Source organism: Megascapheus bottae, chromosome X (genome assembly GCF_031878675.1).
Source record: "Megascapheus bottae isolate mThoBot1 chromosome X, mThoBot2.hap1, whole genome shotgun sequence".
In the NCBI taxonomy this organism is placed as follows: domain Eukaryota; kingdom Metazoa; phylum Chordata; class Mammalia; order Rodentia; family Geomyidae; genus Megascapheus; species Megascapheus bottae.
This window is the reverse complement of record NC_143547.1, coordinates 50,197,094-50,216,349: the sequence shown is the minus strand read 5'-3', so window position 1 is coordinate 50,216,349 and position 19,256 is coordinate 50,197,094. Positions and strand designations below refer to the sequence as shown.

General features: G+C 43.0%; 2 protein-coding genes across 5 annotated transcripts in view; one reads left to right on the top strand and one right to left on the bottom strand.

Annotated features, from left to right (window-relative positions):
• Nucleotides 1-4,494: 4,494 nt before the first annotated feature.
• Taf9b (TATA-box binding protein associated factor 9b) overlaps nt 4,495-19,256 on the top strand; it is a 19,298-nt gene continuing 4,536 nt past the window's right edge. Inside the window, exons 1-7 of one of the 4 annotated variants that reach the window (XM_090326549.1) lie at nt 4,495-4,682; nt 5,257-5,338; nt 5,997-6,133; nt 6,207-6,341; nt 7,161-7,236; nt 11,678-11,788; nt 13,860-15,957. In XM_090326549.1, coding sequence (XP_090182675.1) covers nt 4,632-4,682; nt 5,257-5,338; nt 5,997-6,133; nt 6,207-6,341; nt 7,161-7,236; nt 11,678-11,788; nt 13,860-14,023 — 756 coding nt within the window. In that variant the 5' untranslated portion in view covers nt 4,495-4,631 and the 3' untranslated portion in view covers nt 14,024-15,957. Of the gene's footprint in view, nt 4,683-5,256; nt 5,339-5,996; nt 6,134-6,206; nt 6,342-7,160; nt 7,237-11,677; nt 11,789-13,859; nt 15,958-19,256 lie in introns of those variants that run through there. The other 3 variants (XM_090326552.1, XM_090326551.1, XM_090326550.1) reach the window with 3 other exon arrangements.
• Nucleotides 17,579-19,256, bottom strand: part of Pgk1 (phosphoglycerate kinase 1) — a 19,457-nt gene continuing 17,779 nt past the window's right edge. The window contains exons 10-11 of the mRNA XM_090326548.1: nt 18,784-18,882; nt 17,579-18,017 (exon numbers count right to left, since the gene is read on the bottom strand). Coding sequence (XP_090182674.1) covers nt 17,977-18,017; nt 18,784-18,882 — 140 coding nt within the window. The 3' untranslated portion in view covers nt 17,579-17,976. The remainder of the gene's footprint in view (nt 18,018-18,783; nt 18,883-19,256) is intronic.

Below are 19,256 nucleotides of genomic sequence, written 5' to 3'. Positions count from 1 at the left end.
TTCTGCCCAAACAAATAGTCACCCAGTTCCACTTCTCCTGGGAAATTGCCCCCTGAATGCAGAATACAGAAGAAAGTCTGACAGCTGTCAATTAAGCAGCTGAACTTCTGATATCTAACAACTTCAGTCATTCAAAAGAGGGAGGAAAACATAAGAGATGTTTACAACCAAGATGTAACATGGAATTAACATTTTTCTTTGAGGAATTTTTATCTAAGAACAACTAAACCCTAGTCAAGTTCCCTTAGGGAAAGTTAAGCCTTCTTGATCTATCTGTGAAATACACATATAACTAGAATAGGAAGATATTAACCAAAGTTGATAATACTTCATAATAATTAGGGGGGAAAAAACTACTGAGTAGTGGGGCCGCGTGTTTGGCCTAGTGGTAGAGTGCTCACCTAGGATGCACAAAGATCAGGGTTCAATTCCTCGGTACCACATACACAGAAAAAGCTGTAAGTGGTGCTGTGGCTCAAGTGGTAGAGCACTATCTTAGAGAAAACCCAAGAACAATGCCCAGGCCCTGAGTTCAAGCCCCAAGACTAGCAAAAATACTGAGAAGAAGAATGGTGGAAAAGGATGTGGAAATCTAAGTATAGTGGTCATCTCACCTACATAGGAGGTAGAGATAGGAGGACTGATGTTCAAGGCTAGCCTGAGCAAAAAGATTAATGAGACCTTACATCAAATAAGAAGCCAAGCATGGTGGTTCATGTCTGAAATCCGAGCTGCGAGAAAGGTATATTTAGCAGAACCACCATTAGAAGTCAGCAGAAGGCAAAGTGTGAGACCCTGAAAAAGAACTAAAATACAACAACAAAAAAGCTGGAAGCATGGTCTACACAGTAGAATGTGTACCTAAGAGAGAGGAAAGATTGTGGAAAAGCACATACGGAGACTTAATCTCACACAGTGAAAATAGTTTTCTCATGTGTTAGTATGATACTAATATTCTGTTGATAACAGCATCTATTGGCCAGATGGAGTGAGTCATGCCTATATAATCCCAGTACTTGAAGGCTGAGACAGGGCAATCAAGAATTTGAGGCTAGCTGGGGCTACATATGAAACTCAAGGCCAGTGTCTTGCCAGGCACTGGTGGCTCACACCTGTAATCCTAACTACTCAGGAGGCTGAGATCTGAAGATCGAGGTTCAAAGCCAGCCCAGGCAGGAACTTTGCTGAGACTCTTATCTCCAATAAATCACCAGAAACCTGAAAGTGGAGCTGTTGCTCAAAGTGGTAGAGTGCTAGCCTTGAGCAAAGTTTAGGAACAGTACCTAGGCCTGAGTTCAAGCCCCACAACCTACCAAAAAAAAGACCCTGCTTTAAACCAGACACGATCTTTCTCAATTTGATGTGTCTTTGAATGTGTCTCCCGAAGATAAGCATTACTGTATTAAAATATCATTTAGAATACAACTTCAGTTTCAGAAAGTTAAATCTCTGCTCTATAAGAATATTTTTCCCTGGGAAAGAATAAACATGTGCCCTTTGGACAGTTCAAAACTGATGGACCTTTGTCCCATCAGCCATCGCTTACACATGCAAAGGGCCTTATTGAGAAACAAGTAATCTACAGAGACTCACGTCTAGTATTGAGAGAGGATGATTTTAGGAAACTAAGAAATGCAAAAATGCAAAAATGTCTTGTTCATAGTTAAGTAAAACCTAAATAGCCTATATTCAAACATGTTTTTGTGAAAGTCTTACACTTATATGGAGAACACCATGACTTACAAAATTTTAATAATGAAAATAATTGCTGACAGAAGACAGTCATGAAAAATATAATGTATATTCAATATTGTTTCATATGTAATATAAATTGTTATATAACAGTATATTAAATGTTATCTATAAATAGATTAAGTATATCATATTTATGTGTTATTTATGGTTTATAAACAGTGTTTATAATATACATGAAATATATTTTACATATATATAATATTTTACACATACTAATTAGTATTATTATCACTAATCACCATTAGGTAGTCCAACTTTGTTTGGATAATGGCATTTTGTAATACAAAAGTAATAGAAAAAATCATGTTATATAAACATATTTTCAAGCAATAATACATGTGTGATCGTTTGTTAGATGGTACAAGTTTCTCATCTGGCCAAAGTGTTTGTTGACTGCCCTGTTTAATTGTTAGTTACCTAAAGACTGTAGAACATTACATCAAAAAAAAAAGATATAGATAGGCTACTGCTCGTGAATTAGAGAAAATGGTAAATATGTTGCTAATTGGGGGAGGATTTTTCTTTCTTGTTCCCTACTTTGGGGGAGCGGAGATGAGGGGGTTGTGGGCTTGAACTCTGGGCCTGGGCATTGTCCCTGAGCTCTTCAGGTCAAGGCTACCACCATACCCGTGGAGCCACAGCCCCACTTGCCATTTTTCTGGTGATTAATTGGAGACAAGAGACTTACAAAATTCAGTGCTCCGGCTGGCTTTGAACCTTGATCTTCAGATCTCGGCCTCCTGAATAGGTAGGATTACAGGTGTGAGCTACCGATGCCTAGTTTTCTCCTTTAAATAAAAAGGATGAAAAATTTCCTACTTTACACCTACCTGTACTATTTCAAAATGGGCAATGCCTAGATCGGGTGATGCACATACGCTGTGAGGAGAATGGGGAGCTTGGGGGGCGGCGTGGTGGAGCGCGGACAAGTGTGGAGGAGCATGGGGGTATGGGGGAGAGTGGGCAAGCTTGGGGGTATGCATGAGTATGGGGTGCTTGGAGGTGCGTGGGGGCTGGGAGGAGCATGGGCAAGCATGGAGAAGCGTGGTGTACATGCAGGTACGTAAGGGGTGTGGGGGACATAAGGGGGCGTGGAAGACCTTAAAGGTTGTAAGGGGCGTGGGGAGTGTGGGGGGGAGCGTTTGGGATGTGAAGGAACGTGAAGGCCGTGTTCTGGGGAAAGTCTGGGCCACTGGAAACAATATATTCATAACACACTGCTCCACAGCTCTGCACAAAGTTCAAGATGGCTTCTGGGAACTGTAAGTACTCTGAACAGCTGGAACAAGTAAAAAGCTCCCTGAAAGAAAGTAAAGTGCCCCCCAAACCAAGGAAATAAATGTAAATATATGTGGAAGCCTGGAAGGGGAGACCTGGGAGACTTTAGCAGAAAATCATTTCCTCTGAATCTATAACAGAAATGGGCTTGTGGGGCTCAATTTGGGGCCCTTAACTGGGAGGGTGGTGGCTTGGGCTTGTGGGACCGTACAGACATAGATGGGGAAGTAAATGGTCTGGGGATGGCCATGCGAGGGCTATGTGTGACTGCTTGTTTCTCTGGTGGGGCTGATGAAAGCTCCTTAGCCAAAAGGAGGACTAAAACAAAACAGTCTGCCAAATTTAAAACCAGAGATCGTTCACTCACGATTATAGTTTTGTTTGGTTTAATTGTAAACAGTGCTTCAGGTCCTTGGGATTTTTTCCAAGGAGAATGGGGACAGACTGAGATGCACATTTGTACCTAATGGGCCTCGCCCTACAAGAGCGCATTAGGGAAGGATGAGAGAGGAGCGTGGGCTTCCATCCAGTAGTGGGGGAGGAGGTTCTGGAGGGCGCTTAGGTGGGAGGGTGTTGGCGAGGGACTTGTGCTCAGGCTAGATGAGGGTGTGAGGGAGGGTGAAGGAGGGGCTGTTCTGTGACAGGGCATGGGGGAGGGGTGTGGGCCTCAGCCTATCTGAGGACGTGAGGGGCAGAGGCCTAAGTTTAGATAAGGACATGGGAGAGGGGTGCTTTGGAGGGAAGGAAGGTGGGAGGAGGAGCATGAGTCTCAGCCTAGATGAGGGTATGAGAGTGGGGAAGGGGCGCTTTGGTGGAGGGGGTGTGGGTGTCAGATGAGGGCATGGAGGTGAGGGGTGGTCCATTTGGCTTTTAAGCTTTATTTACTTGGTATTTGTGCTGCATTTTCACACACACACACACACACACACACACACTACAGTGGGGTTTGAACTCTGGGCCTTCAGCTGGCTGAAGTAGGCATTCTATAAATGCAACCACTTATTATAGCTTGGGGCATTAACTTAATGGGCCAATCGGTGTCTTAAGTGAGGAGAGTAGGTATTATTAAGGGTCCCAGATTAAGCAAATAGAAACACAGGACACATACATAAATTTGAGTAGCAAGCAGATCCACAGGGTAAGTACAACCCATGCGAATCTGTAAGATAGACAAGCTAAAAACGAGTGTGTTGGCACTGTGATTCTGTTTGTTTGGAGATGCAACACTGAGGCAACTTTCAGACCTCCAGTTTCTTGGCTCTTCAGTTTCATTTCAGTTTGGGGGAGGCTTGGTAGCCCACTTTGCCGATTTTCCTGTTACCCTCCCAGTCTCTGGAGCCGCGCCCCGCGCCCCGCCCTGCCCTTGACCTGGATCTGCCCTTCGCTTCGCCCCGCCCCTTCTTCGCCCCGCCTCTCCTGCGTCTCCTGCGCGGAGAGCACAGTTTGCAGTTCCCGCCTACCATTCCGGACCGGATTAGCTGCTCCAAAAAGGCCTCTCCCACAGGAGGAAACCTCGCCTCCCGCCCCGACAGGGGTGGAGCCCGACTCAACGGTCCCCTAGCAGCTCATTAGCCTCAAACGAGTGCAGCCGGGCTAATATGGAGCCGAACAAGATGGCGCCTCTCAAGACTGCTCCGAGAGATGCATTGGTAAGTGCGACTATTGAGAGGCGGGGCTTGAAGCCTGGTGCCATCCACGTCCCGCGGGTGAAGGGACTGAGGGTGGCCCGCCCCATTTTCAGCCCACATTGCCGAGGGTGACATACAGTCGCCCAGGCCACTGGGGTTCCCTCCCGCCGTTCCCACGAAACTCCTCTGGAGTGTTGTGGTCCACGAGATATGTACCGCCCAATCTCCAGGCTCTGTCTCCTGGATTCCTGCTGCCTAGTTGTCTCCCCTTATCTATGTGCTCCGATTCTATCTCCTGGGTTCTGATAGTAGCTTCCGCCACAACCTCATCCCAAAATGACAACCGCCTGGAACCACCCCCAGCTTCTGCTAGAAAAGCCAACCTAGATCTTTTGCATCTATCCTCAACCCCCCCCCACCTCCCCTGCCCTAAAAGTTGTCATCGTCATCATAGGACGAATTTTGTGTTATCACTGACACACCCAGGAGGAGTAGGATAGTTTAGAGTTGGAGGAGGGAACCTTACATTATACACAGAATACTTCCTTGATTGAAAATACCTGGATAACATATCTGGGAATTTTTGATTCCACAGGTGATGGCACAGATTCTGAAGGATATGGGAATCACCGAATATGAACCACGGGTTATAAATCAAATGCTGGAGTTTGCTTTCCGTAAGTTAAAAATGTGTGCATTTGAAATGATAGTGTATTGTAAAACAAAAACATTTCCAACCAAATGATGCAAACAGTTATCAATATAGAAATAACTAAAACACTACAAAGGAGCTAAGGAGCAGTCTCTTGAAAATGTATTCTGGCCTGGAACTGGTGGCTCATACCTGTAATTCTACCTACTCAGGAGGCTGAGATCTGAGGATCTAGGTTCAAAGCCAATTAGGCAGGAAGGTCTGTGAGATTGTTATCTCCAAGTAACCAGCTAAAACCAGTTCAGCTGTGGCTCAAAGTGGTAGAGTTCCAGCCTTGGACAAAAGATCTGGGGGATAGGGCCCAAGCCTAGAGTCAACCAGAGAGAGAGGGAGGGAGGAAGGGAGAGAGGGAGACAGGGAGAGAGGGGGAGAGGGGGAGAGAGGGAGAGGAGGGGGAGAGAGAGGGAGAGGTGGGGAGAGAGGGAGAGGGGGAGAGAGGAGAAGGGAGAGGAGGGAGGGGGAGGGAGGGGGAGGGAGAGGGAGGAGGGGGAGAAAGAATGTGTTCTGCATACACCAATTAATCATAAAACAATACATTTTCCAAAAGTTAGAGGAACCTTTTAAGACAAAAGAGCCGTAAGTAATATTCATGTGTTTAAGAAAAAAATGTTTTGTTCTTAAAGGATATGTTACTACAATACTGGATGATGCAAAAATTTATTCAAGCCATGCTAAGAAACCTAATGTCGATGCAGATGATGTGAGATTGGCAATCCAATGTCGAGCTGACCAGTCTTTTACCTCCCCGCCCCCGAGAGACGTGAGCAAACATTTACGTTATTTTACTTATTGTTGTTTTCAACTTGTAGTTGTAATGAGAATTTTTCTTTTAGTTTCTACTGGATATTGCAAGACAGAAAAATCAAACCCCTTTGCCACTGATCAAGCCATATTCAGGACCTCGACTGCCACCTGATAGATACTGCTTAACAGCTCCCAACTATAGATTGAAGTCCTTAGTAAAAAAGGTAACTGTCCCCATCAAGCATGTAATTCTAGCTACTCAGGAGGCTGAAATCTGAGGATCCAGTTTGACACTTACCTCCAATAAGCCACTCAGAAAAAGCCAGAAGTGGCACTGTGGCTCAAGTGGGTAGAGCACTAGCCTTGAGCACAAAGATCCTCAGGGACAGTGCCCAGGCTCTGAGTTCAAGCTCCAGGACCAGCAAAGAAAAAAAATTACAAAGAAGTTAGCAGTTATCTCCATTCAGATAACTTTATCTTAACTATACAGAATTAAATATATAGGATCAAGGACTGGGAATTTAGCTTAGTGATAGAGTGCTTACTTAGCATTCATGAGGCCCGGGGTTCAATTCCTCAGTAACAAATAAGAAAAAAAACAAACAAAAAAACCCCTAAATACAATGCCGGTGCCAGTGACTCACACTTGTAATCCTAGATACTCAGGAAACTGAGATCTGAGGATCCAGGTTCAAAGCCATCCAAAAAGTCCAAGAGACTTTTATCTCCAGTTGACCACTAGAAAATTGGAAGTGGCGTTGTTGCTCAAGTGGTAGAGCACTAGCTTTGAAAAAAAGAGCTCAAGGACAGTGCCCACACCCAGAGTTCAGGCCCTGGGACTGGAGAAAAAATACGTAGGCATGATCCATGTTTGTAAAAACTTCTTTTATACAATGGAGTCAAAAACTCTGATAGAGCAAAACTAAAACATTCTTGTCATGTATTATTATAATGCAGATAATTCATATCAACAGTTGTAATTCTCCTCTTGGTTAGGTTTAGATTCCAAATCTAACACTAAACCTTATTTTTAAATCCTTTAGGGACCTAACCAAGGAAGACTAGTTCCACGATTAAGTGTTGCTGGGGTTAGTAGCAGACCAATTACTCCTACTATGGGTAAGTAAAACTGGAAAATGACTTTCCTGGCTGGTAAAGAAATGCCTCATCACAGTGAATTTTGTGCATTTGCATATGTACATGTATGCACACACAGTGGGTAATCCATGACAAGAATGTTTTAGTTTTGCTCTCTGAAGAGTTTTAAGTCCAATGTTTAACATGGGTTTTTCACAAACATGTACATTTCTTTATGAACATAGGCACCAAAAGGTGCCACCATTGGTAATTTTCATCCACTAGTAAAGACATGTATGAAAGTATTTCAGAAAACAGTGGTTTTTATTCTATTGATTGATTGCCAGTACAGGGGTTTAAACTCAGCGTTGGTGCTTGCTCAGCTGTGCTTGCTGGGATGGGTTATGAAAAGACTACCTTGCCAAAGGAATAATTCAAAACAAATACATTTCCATGGATGTCTTTTTTGTTTTTCTCCATCCTGGGGTTTGAACTCAGGACCTGGCTGTTGTCCCTGAGCTTCTTTGTGCTCAAGGCTAGTGCTCTACCACTTGAGCCACAGCACCAATTCTGGCTTTTCTCTGAGTAGTTATTTGTAGATAAGAGTCTCATGGCTTTTCCTGTCTCGGCTTGGCCTTGAACCTCAGTCCTCAGATCTCAACCTCCCAAGTAGCTAAAATTATAGGTATAAGCTACTGGTGTCCGGCTCTGAATATCATTTTTTGTTTAGAGGGTAGGTGTCAATATAGATACCAAGTCTTGTAACATTCATTCATTAAGCACATATTTATTGAGCACTTGTTGGGGGCAAGCACAATAGCCATGCACCAAAAAAATAGCAAAGGATTATGAGCTTGTGGATGAGATTAGATGCTGAAGACTCCTATGACCTATTAAGGGACTTTCTGACACAGAAGGCACAACTGTTAAATGAGCAATTCAAGGCATAATTTATAGACTAGAGTGATTGAGATATACATTAAAATATAGGCTAGTGTAAATCAGTGGTAGAGAGCATGTACAAGGTTCTGGGATCCTTCTCCAGCAATACAAAAACAAATTAAGGGGTAGTATTGAATGGCAAGTGGCTTGAAATGAGTTGTTCCCCAAATCCCCAATTCCATTTCTGTGAAAGAGAAAGTTTCTGATCATCAAAAAGGAGTTAAGCTTTTAGTGCCCACCTGGGGATATAGTTGATCAGCTTCTTACAGATGGCTGTGTGTGTCCCTTTCCCTCCCTCCTCTCCCTCCCTCACCCTCCCTATCTCCCTCCCTCACTCTCCTCCTCTCTCCTTCCCCCCTCCTCCCCTTCCCCCTCTCCCCCTTCTCCCCTTCCCCTCCTCCTCTTCCCTCCCTCCTCCTCTTCCCACCCCCTTCTCTCTCTTGCTCCCTCTCTGCCTCTCTCCCCACCTCCTCTTCTTTCCCTCTCTCTCCCTCCCCTCTTACCCCTCAAGGCCTGAGCTCAGTTCATGACCTTTTTTTTTCTAAAGGCTAGCACTCTGCCACTTGAACCACACCCAACTTGTTGGTGGTTGATTGGCTGTCTTTAGTACTTTCCTGCCCAGCAGCTAGAATTATAAGCAGGAGCCACCAATGCCTGGATAACTTTAGTTAGGTGCATATTTATTTAGCTTCCAGAGCATCTAATTCTCAAAAAGTGGCAGACCACTAGTGACAGACCAGTGGCTTACGTAATCATAGCTACTCAGGAGGCTGAGATCTGAAGATCAAGGTTCAAAGCCAGCCTGAGCAGTCATCTTCAATTAACCACCAGAAAACTGGTAGTGGTGCTGTGGCTTAAGTGGTAGAGCACTACCCTTGAGATGAAGAGCTCTGGGACAGCACCCAGACCCAGAATTGAGCCCTATGACCAACACCCTCCCCCCAAAAAAATGTGACTTTAAAAATGGCACCCATCCACAGTGGCTCAGGCCTGTAATCCCAGCCACTCAGGAGGCCAAGATCTGAGATCTGAGAATTGAGGTTCAAAGCCAGCCCAGGCTCTAAAGGACTGAGATTCTTATCTCCAGTTAATCACTAGAAAAGGGAAGTAGGGCTATGGCTCAAGGGTAGGATGGTAGCCTTGAGCTGAAGAGCTCAGGGACAATGCCCAGACCCAGGGATAGGGCAGTAGCCTTGAGCTGAGGACCAGAGTTCAAGGGCCTGTGGCTCATGCTTGTAATCCTAGCTACGTGGGAGACTGTCATCTGAGTATCTCAGTTCAAAGCCATCCCAGGCACTAAAGTCCGTGAGACTCTTGTCTCCATTTAACCTCTAGAAAACTGGAAGTGGCACTGTGGCTCAAGTGGTAAAGATCTAGCCTTGATATGAAAAGCTCTGGGTCAACACCCACACCCAGGCCAGGAGTTTGGCCTAGTGGTAGAGTGCTTGCCTAGCGTGCACAACGACCCAGGTTCGATTCCTCAGTACCACATATATAGAAAAATGCCAGAAGTGGTGCTGAGGCTCAAGTGGTAGAGCTCTAGCCTTAAGAAACCCAAGGAGAGTGCTCAGGCCCTGAGCTCAAGCCCTGGACTGGCAAAAAAAAAAAACACCCACACCCAGAGTTCAAGCTCTATGACCAAAAAAAAAAAAAGACACCCAAAGTAATAAAAATTTGCCACCAGGCGCCTGTGGCTTATACCTGTAATGGTAGCTACTCAGGGAACTGAGATCTAAGGATTCAGGTTCAAAGCCAACCTGTGCAGGAAAGTCCATGAGACTCTTATCTAGAGTTAACCACCAGGAAACCGGGAATGGTACTGTGGCTCCAAGTGGTAGAGCACTAGCCTTGAGTGAAAAAGCTCAGGGACGGCACCTAGGCCCTGAGTTCAAGCCCCTTGACAGACCAAAAAATACACTAACTTGTCCTTTTAGGAACACAAAGGCACAATGCCTATATACATCTGATCATATAATATGTATCAAAATGTGCTTCAGGGAATGAAAATGAGGCTTTTTTTCCTTGTTGCTGTTTTTGTTTTCTTTTTGTCTTTTTTGTTCATTTCTCTGTCTTTGGGAGTGTAAAGGGGGGGTGCAGAAATGGAGGGACTTAGGGTGAACAGATAGAGTTCTTCTGCTCACTAGATACTATGTGGAAAACCAACTATACAACTTGTGGGTAGGGATGGGAGGGAAAAGCCAGGAAAGAGCAAGGGAAGGAAAAGGTGACACTGTCCAAAAAGAAATCTACTCTTTATCTGACTTATATAACTGTAACTCCTTTTGTACATCACCTTTATAATAACAATAAAGTGATTAAAATGTAATTTAAAAATTGCTTCTTGACTGAATGCAATGGATGATGTTTGTAATCCCAGCTACTTGAAAGAGTGATTGGGAGGTTTATGCTTCAAGGCCAGCCAGCGCAACATTAGAGTAGGTCAACTAAGGTCTGAGTCTAGACCCAGGCAAAAGTATGTAACACCTTGTTTGAAAAGGGTTGAGGGTGTATGGCACAAAAGGTAGAATGCCTTCTTAGCAAGGGGCCTTGAGTTTCAAATTATTCTAGTACCAAGCCAGGCCGTGGTGGCTCATGCCTGTAATCCAAGCTATTCAGGAGGCTGAGATCTGAGGATCATGGTTCATAGCCAGCCCCAGCAAAAAAGTCCCTGTGAGACTCATCTCCAGTTAGCCACTCAAAAACCAGAAGTGGGAGGCTGGGAGTTTGGTCTAGTAGTAGAGTGCTTACCTAGCGTGCATGAAGACAGGTTGGATTCCGAAGTACCACATATAGAAAAAGCTGGAACTGGTACTGTGGCTCAAGTGGTAGAGCTTTAGCCTTGAGGAAAGCCCAAGGAGAGTGCTCAGGACTGGCCACAAAAAAAACAGAAATGGCACTGTGGCTCATATGGTAGAGCTCTAGTGTTGAGCACACAGAGGCTCAAGAATAACACTCAGGACCTGAGTTTAAGCCCCACAACCGACAAAAAAAAAATCTAGCACCAAAGAGAAAAAGACATTATAGTGTTTAAACTCTCTCAACTTCATAGTTTCATTTAGCTAAAATCCAATGCTTACACACACTAAGAAAAATGACAGCACTAACACCAAAATAAAAAAGAAGAATGTGAAACAGATCCTGTGTGGGTACTAGTAGCAGGAAGTGAGAACACATCGAGAGGGTGAATGCGACCACATGTGCAAATGGAACAGTGAGACGTGTTGAAATTGGTTTGGGAAAGTGGGGAAGGGATCCTCAGCCCTCCCCACGGAGGAGAGTGAGTCTCACCATCATCTCTTTTACAGATATATTATAGGTTATGTCAGAAGGAAAATTGCACTGCATGCTAGCTAGCCAAGGGCTTCACCAGTGCAATATACACGTGGCACATTTTCATAGCATCTAAACTTGTAAATTTAAAACATTTATTTTGCTTTTTCTCACTTTGTCCCCCCCCATTTTGAAGGTAGTTTGGGGTGAGCTAAGGAATGTAGAATATGAATCTGTATAAATTATCTAACATGGTCTGTTATAACTCCAGCAACCCCACAATCGGTCTCTATCTCAAATAAAATTATAACTCCGGGGACAGCAACAAGCCAAAGATTTACGATGCAGATGCCACCTTCTCAGGCCACACCTATCAAACCAGGTAACATGATTGGAGGGGGTGAGGGGCAAGACAAGTCACCAATAATTCACAGTTGTAGAACACTTTCTGTTGTTATGGCATGTTAAATTATTCTAGTGTAATAGGAAGGTCGTGGAAATGTTGCCAGTTAAAATTCTTGAAAGCAGAGTGCCAGTGACTCATGCCTATGATCTTAGCTACTCAGAAGGCTGAGATGTGAGGATATTGGTTTGAAGTCAGTCCAAACAGGAAAGTCTCTGAGACTCTCCAGTTAACCATCAGAAAACCAAAAGTGGCACTGTGGCTCAAAGTGGTAGAGTGCTAGCCTTGAGCAAAAGAGCTCAGGGACAGTGCCCAGGCACAAAGTTCAAGCCCCAACAACCAACAAAATAAAATAATTGAGATTGGATCAAAGTCCTCTAAAATTGTATCAAATTTACATAAACCTAACATTTTCAGAGAGAAGGGACATAAAGTGTTCAGTGTAATTGTGAAATTATGTATATTTGAGAATACAACTAAAGTGAGAGTTCAGCCCAGCCATGTGCCAGTGGCGCAAGCCTATCATTCTAGCTCCTCAGGAGGCTGAAATTGAAAGATTGTGGATCAAAGCCAGCCAAGGCAGGAAAGCTGTAAGACTCTTATCTCTGCTAAACTACCAAAAAAAAGCAAAAATGTTGCTATAGCTCAAGTAATAAGAGCTTTGAGAAAAAGAAACTCAGTAATACTGTAGAGGCCCTCAGCTCAATCCCCAACACCAGCACAAAAGAAAAAAAAGGTTCACAGGCTAAAAGGTTAAGAAAAGATAGTGTAAACTGGGCACAGTAGCTCACGCCTATAATCCTAGCTACTCAGGATGCTGAGGTCTGAGGATCATGGTTCAAAGCCAACCTGGGCACTATAAAGCAAGAGATTCTTATCTCCAATTAATCTATAGAAAATGGGAATGGGGCTTGGCTCAAATGGGTAGGGCAGTAGCCTTGAGCTGAAGAGCTCAAGGACAGCACCCAGATCCAGAGTTAAGGCCCCATGACCTCTCCCCCCAAAAAAGAAAAAGATAGTGCATTAATGAAAGAGAATGCATGTAATCTAGATAACAATATAAATTAACATAAAAATCATACCTTTACTCATTTCATAAGAGATAGACACTGTTGGTTGAATTGTTAGAATTCTGATACAGCATATTGTAATGCATGTTTAGATTTCCTATATTGAAACACATCTGCATATAATAAACTTACAGCATAACATTACTTCTACACTTGAACATGTGCATTCAGGAGTTCAGTGTACTAAGTGCTAATGGAAATTTTGTGCGTTAAACTTCTTTAACTGGGTGCTGTAATCCTAGCTTCAGGAAAATCCCTGAGACTCTTATCTCTAGTTAACCCCCAGAAGACTGGAAGTGGCAAAACAACGAAACTTCTTTAAACACAATTTTTTAACATTACTTAAATATGTTTATAATCTTGTGTATCTTTTTTTTGCCAGTCCTGAGGCTTGAACTCAGGGCCTGAGCACTGTCCTTGGGCTTTCTCAAGACTAGCACTCTACTACTTGAGCCACAGCACCACTTCTGGCTTTTTCTGTGTATGTGGTACCAAGGAATTGTACCCGGGTCTCCATGCATGATAGGCAAGCACTCTACCTCTAGGCCAAATTCCCAGCCCTAGTGTATCTTTTAATATGGCTTATGTGCCAGTTAAAATGCATTCACCTCTAAATGAACTGTAATTACTAGTGAATTTATAATCTCTACACTACTGAAACATCCTAATGAATTACATGAAGTTTGGCTGTATACTTTTTTTTTGCTAGTCTTAGGGCTTGAATTCAGGGCTTAAGCACTGCCCTTGGTCTTTGGGCTTTCTCAAGGCTAGATAGTGCTCTACACATCTCCACTTGATCCACATCTCCACTTCTGTTTTTTTCTGTGTATGTGATACTGAGAAATGAAACACAGGGCTTCATGCATGCTAGGCAAGCACTCTACTACTAGGCCATGCTCCCAGCCCCTATTGTGTACTTTTGACTCTACATGTTTTGGGGTCTGGGTAATTCAGTTTATGGGCCTTCCTTCTGTTCACAGTTCCTGCAACAACTCCAGTTCAAAATGTTCTGATTAATCCTTCCATGATTGGGTCCAAAAATATTCTGATTACTACCAACATGGTTTCATCACAGAATACAGCCAATGATTCCAATCAGCTGAAGAGAAAACATGAAGATGATGATGACGATGATACAATGTAAACAAAATATATTCTAGGTACACTACAAAAGTGTAGCTGGTCTTAAATTTTATCATAGAAAATGTAAAGGTAGTTGCAATATTTTTCACTTCAGTTAAAACTTACATACCTTTAATAAGAAGAGTACAAGTGATTTTTTTTCCAGTAGTACAGACTTATTTCCTAATGGTGACATTCATGACTATTCTATTTTGTGGAGCAGTTTTGTGCTATTAGATGACTGACAGCAGCAGCTACACTTCAAATTTCTGCACCCTAGTCAGTGGACTAATTTTTACTTCCTAATATACTTTCGAATGCAAAGTAATAGTTGTAAGGTAAAATAACCTCATTTCTCAATAACTTTTTTAACCAAATCTGTTTGTTTTGTTGTGGTTTTTTTGCCAGTCGTGGGCTTGAGCTAAAGGCCTGAGTACTGTGCTTGGACTTTCTCAATGCTAGAGCTCTACCACTTGAGTCACGGCATCACTTCTGGCTTTTTTCTATGTGTGTGGTGCTGAGGAATCAAACCTGGGTCTTCGTGCATGCTAGGCAGGCACTCTACCACTAGGGCATACTCCCAGCCTCCTAAGTCCATTTTGAGTACACTTAATTAAACTATTTCTTGATCTCTCTTTACTCCCACTTTGATTTTTTTCTTTCCTTTTTTTTTCATGTTGTTGTTGGTCTTGGGGCTTGAGCTCTGGGCCTGGGCGCTGTCCCTGAGCTCTTCAGCTCAAGACTACCACCCTACCCTTGAGCCACAGCACTACTTCAGGTTTTCTAGTGGTTAATTGGAGTCTCAGACTTTAGTGCCTGGGCTGGCTTTGAACCGCGATCCACGTATTTCAGCCTTCAGCCTCCTGAGTAGCTAGGATTATAGGCGTGAGCCACCAGGCCTGGCTTCAATTTTCTTTCTAGATCCCATTTGTTTCCTGTGTCCACTCCCACAGCCTTAAGTTTCTCCCCATTGCCCTTAAACTGAAAAGCCTGTAGCTGGAATTTTTTTAATACCACTCCTATTAATATAGTTCAGTATCACTTCCATCTTTCCATATTTGTAACTTTTGACAGAAATGCTATAGCTTAAAATCTGCCTTGATAAGTAAACTACACTGGATCTAGACAAAACCACTGAAGAGCAAGTATTTTCTTTCTTCCAGATGCATACATGCTTTGGTCACTACTGCTTGAATCCTATTGGTATAATTCAGATCATTTCTCAAGCTTGTTGCAGAGTCACACTTAAGATGGGATCAAACCTAAAAGTTTGACTCTAGTGGGTCTCTAGTGGGCCAAGGAAAAATCTCATGTGACTTCCTCCACACGTAGTCCAGAAAGTGGCTGCCTTTCCATTTATACTTACCTAGAAAGTCTTACTAGGACAGATTGGCCTTGAGACCATAAATAGAATGAATGGTCCAGTTTAACTAACTTTTCCATACTTGACACCAACGTACTTAATATAGAATTTCTTAAAATCTTTGCAGTGCATTTTACAATTTATCACAAAGGATTCTCAATTTCAGGTTTCATCTTAGGGTGGTGCTTGATGTATCTGAGAAAACACTGCAGTTAACATGGAAATGCTTCATTGGTTTAGGGATGTTAGGGAAAGGTGATTTTACCACTTCTAAAAACAGATCTGATTGGTATCATAGTTGAAATGTGCATTAAATATAGTATGATTATCTTACTTGAATGTTCTCAGGGAGACAGTATCCGAAGGTCTAGGTTCCAGTCCTGGCTCCATCATTTACAAGCTGTGTAACCTTTCTTCCCCTCTGAGCCTTGTTCTCACTTAGTAAGAGAAATAGACCTACCCTGCCTACCTCACGAGAATGTTGTGAGGGTTTAATTGGTATGTGTGAAAGTCCTTTCAAAGTTGTAAAATGCTACAATGATTAATAATGTTATTTGTTCCATTATTACTAATAAAACCTTTTAAGTTTGTCAGTGATCTTTCATTTCTGACTATAGGGATTCAAAGTGAATGAAGCATAGTAATTCTAAGGGAAGAGCTATAAAGCAGTTTGGATCTGTATACTGGATGAACTGATACATATATCAAGTAATGGTTGGCTTTCCCTAGAAATAAAAATGTGTTGAACTCTGTTCAACAAACTTTGCCCTAGATGGGAATTTGTATATATATCTGAATCTGAGCATTAATTAACAGGTCAACCAGTGGATGTGGTTTGTAGTTTAAAGACTGCTTTGTGTTAGACCCTAATTTCACCTGAATCTAGCATTCAGAAGTACTAAAGGTAGTTATTGTTGCAGACCATATATATATATATATATATTGGGGGGCCAGCTGGGAGTTTGGCCTAGTGGTAGAGGGCATGCATAGCATGCATAGCATGCACGAAGAGCTGAGTTTGATTCCTCGGTACCACATACATAGAAAAAGCCAGAAATGGTGCTATGGCTCAATATATATATGGATGAGGTAACTGTTTCTTTGACTAGGTTTTTACATCTTCCAGGTACAATTCCCTCATGTATATAGCATTTAAATATATAGCTAATGGCCAAGTGTGTATGCGCGCATGCATGCATGCATGTGTGCCAAGTCCTGGGGCCTGCCCTCTACCAAGTGTAATTGGATAGATAAATGAAATTTTTATCTGTAAATAAAGACAGTAAAACTCACTGAAAGCTGTTGAATAAAATAGTGGGGATGGAGAAAGCAAGTAAAGGAGGGACAATGCGCTTAAAATTTTGTATATTCATATAGAATACGGGGGAAACCTCTTTGAACAATTACCACACACTAAAAATCATAAGAATGTAAAAGTCTAGTAGAAAGTACTTAAAAGGTACAATCAGCTCCCGGAAATGGAAATGAGGTTTTCTCTTGGGTTTTAAAAAAAGGGGGGGGGGGCGCTAAGTGTAGTGGTAGAATGCTCCCCTAACATGCATATTCCTAGGTACCATGTACACAGAAAAAGTTGGAAGTGTTGCTATGAATCAAGTGGCAGAGCTCTAGCCTTAAGGAAGCCCAAGGACAGTGTTCAAGCCCAGGACTGGCACAGAAAAAAAAAAAAAAAACTTCAATCAGGCATTTTTTAAAAGAGGCTATCCATATTTACTTTTAAGGAGGTAAATTTGAAAAGACAATGGTCACCTCAGAGAATGGAAATTAGGAATGGAAGAAATAAGTTCAGGCCTTTTTTGGGGGAGGGCAATCCTGGGGCTTGAACTCAGGGTCTGGACACTGTCCTTGAACTTTCTCAAGGCTAGCATTCTACCACTTGAGTCACAACACCACATTCGGCTTTCTGTGTATCTAGTACTGAGGAATAGAACCCCGGGCTTTGTGCATGCTAGGCAAACACTTCTACCACTAAGCCACATTCCCATCCCTTTTTTTGCCACCCTTGACAAACACAGTGTCTACCACAGAGAAAGCCTTAAATAAGGAATACACATTTATCTAATCCTTCCCCCCACTTTCCCCACTGCTGCCACCCCATTCAAAAAATGGATATTTGATACTTTCTTCAACATTCTTTTCTTACCCTTCCTAAATACGATTGGGGGGGAAAAAATCACAGTTTCAATGGACATTTTTTAACTTATTTCTTTAATAGTTCATCAAGTTCTCCCTACAGGTGGAATTTCATCACAATTGATTCAGTGCTAAGTAGTGAAGAGTGACAGATAATCAGAAGAAGCTACATCAAAACACACTAAAAGTTAATACGGCTCGTTTTCTGTATAAGAGGCAAAATATCAATATACTCTAGAATGCACAATGGTTTAGTCACCAAGACATTTGAAGTGAGATCTTGAAAGATGTAGGCAAATCCCAGGTAAAGATGAGCTACAAAGCTGTGCACCTCTCTGTTCCTGGGGCTGCATCTCTTGACCACTAGCTGAAGCTTGACGTAAGGGAAACGCCAAATGGAGTTGATGCAAACACTATTTTGACTTAGGAGCTGTGCACAGGAACCAAGAGGCAGGAAAGTCCTAAACACTGCTGAGAGCATCCACCCCAGGAAGGACTTTTCCTGTAGTTGGGAAACATATATACACAACACACAGTATTACTACAGTGCCCAAGCCAGGATGCCCCCTGCTGCCTCCCCAATAACATGCCAGGTCGTCTTTATATGTCTGAGACTTAGGAAAAATTGGTCCCAGGTCAATTAGAACATGACATATTTGAGGACAAGTCCCTCTGTGTCCCTCCCAAGGTCAAGTGGATGCAGGAACTTTATTTGAAGTTCTTCCATCATGCATTGCTAATGCATAATAACACACCCTGCTCATATTAACTCTCCAAGCCAAGTAAGTGTTGGTGGCTCAAAGTAGGACAGTAGCCTTGAGCTGAAGAGTTCAGGGACAGCGCCCAGGCAGAGTTCAAACCGCATGACCAGCAAAAAAAAAAAAATCCCACAGGCTGAGAACTTAAGATCAAAAGGCAGAGCCAGGGCAGGAAGTCTCAGAAATTCCAACCTCCTATACATTACTAAAAAAAAAAATTCCTGGGCCTGGAGTTTGGCCCAGTGGTAGAGTGCTTGCCTAGCTTGCACAAAGACCAGGGTCGATTCCTCGGTACCACATACACAGAAAAAATGCCAGAAGTGAAGCTGTGGCACAAGTGGTAGGGCACTATCACTTAGCAAAAGAAGCTAAGGGATAGCAATCCAGCCCTGAGTTCAAGTCCCAGGACCAGCAAAAAAAAAAACTTTCCACTCCATTCTACACACTTAATGGTGTACAGTCCTCACCTCACCCACAGTTCCAAATAAACCCCAAACCAGGGAAGCTCACCTTCTAGAAGCTCTAAGCTGGCACCGCCCCCGGTGCTCACATGGCTCACTTTATCCTCTGTGTTCCATTTGGCACAGCATGTGGCAGTATCTCCACCACCTGCAGAATGAAAGCCCGGTATGACGGGTAAGAAACTACTGGCATCAGGATCAAAGGGGTCCTCCAAACTAAGTGCAGGAGCCTCATGCTTATAATTCTAACTACTCAGGAGGCTGAGATCTGAGGATCACAGTTCAAAGCCAGCCCAGACAGGAAAAACTGGGACACGCTTATCTGCAATTAACCACCAAAAAACCAGAAATGGCAATGTGAGCTCAAACTGGTAGAGTGCTAACCTTGAGCTGAAGAGCTCAGGAATAGCATCCAGGTCAAGGGTTCAAGCCCCATGACCAACCGCTTCCCCCCCCCCCCAAAAAAGGATCCTCCATGAGTAAAACATCCATTTAGTCCTTGTGACATTCCCAGAACAAATC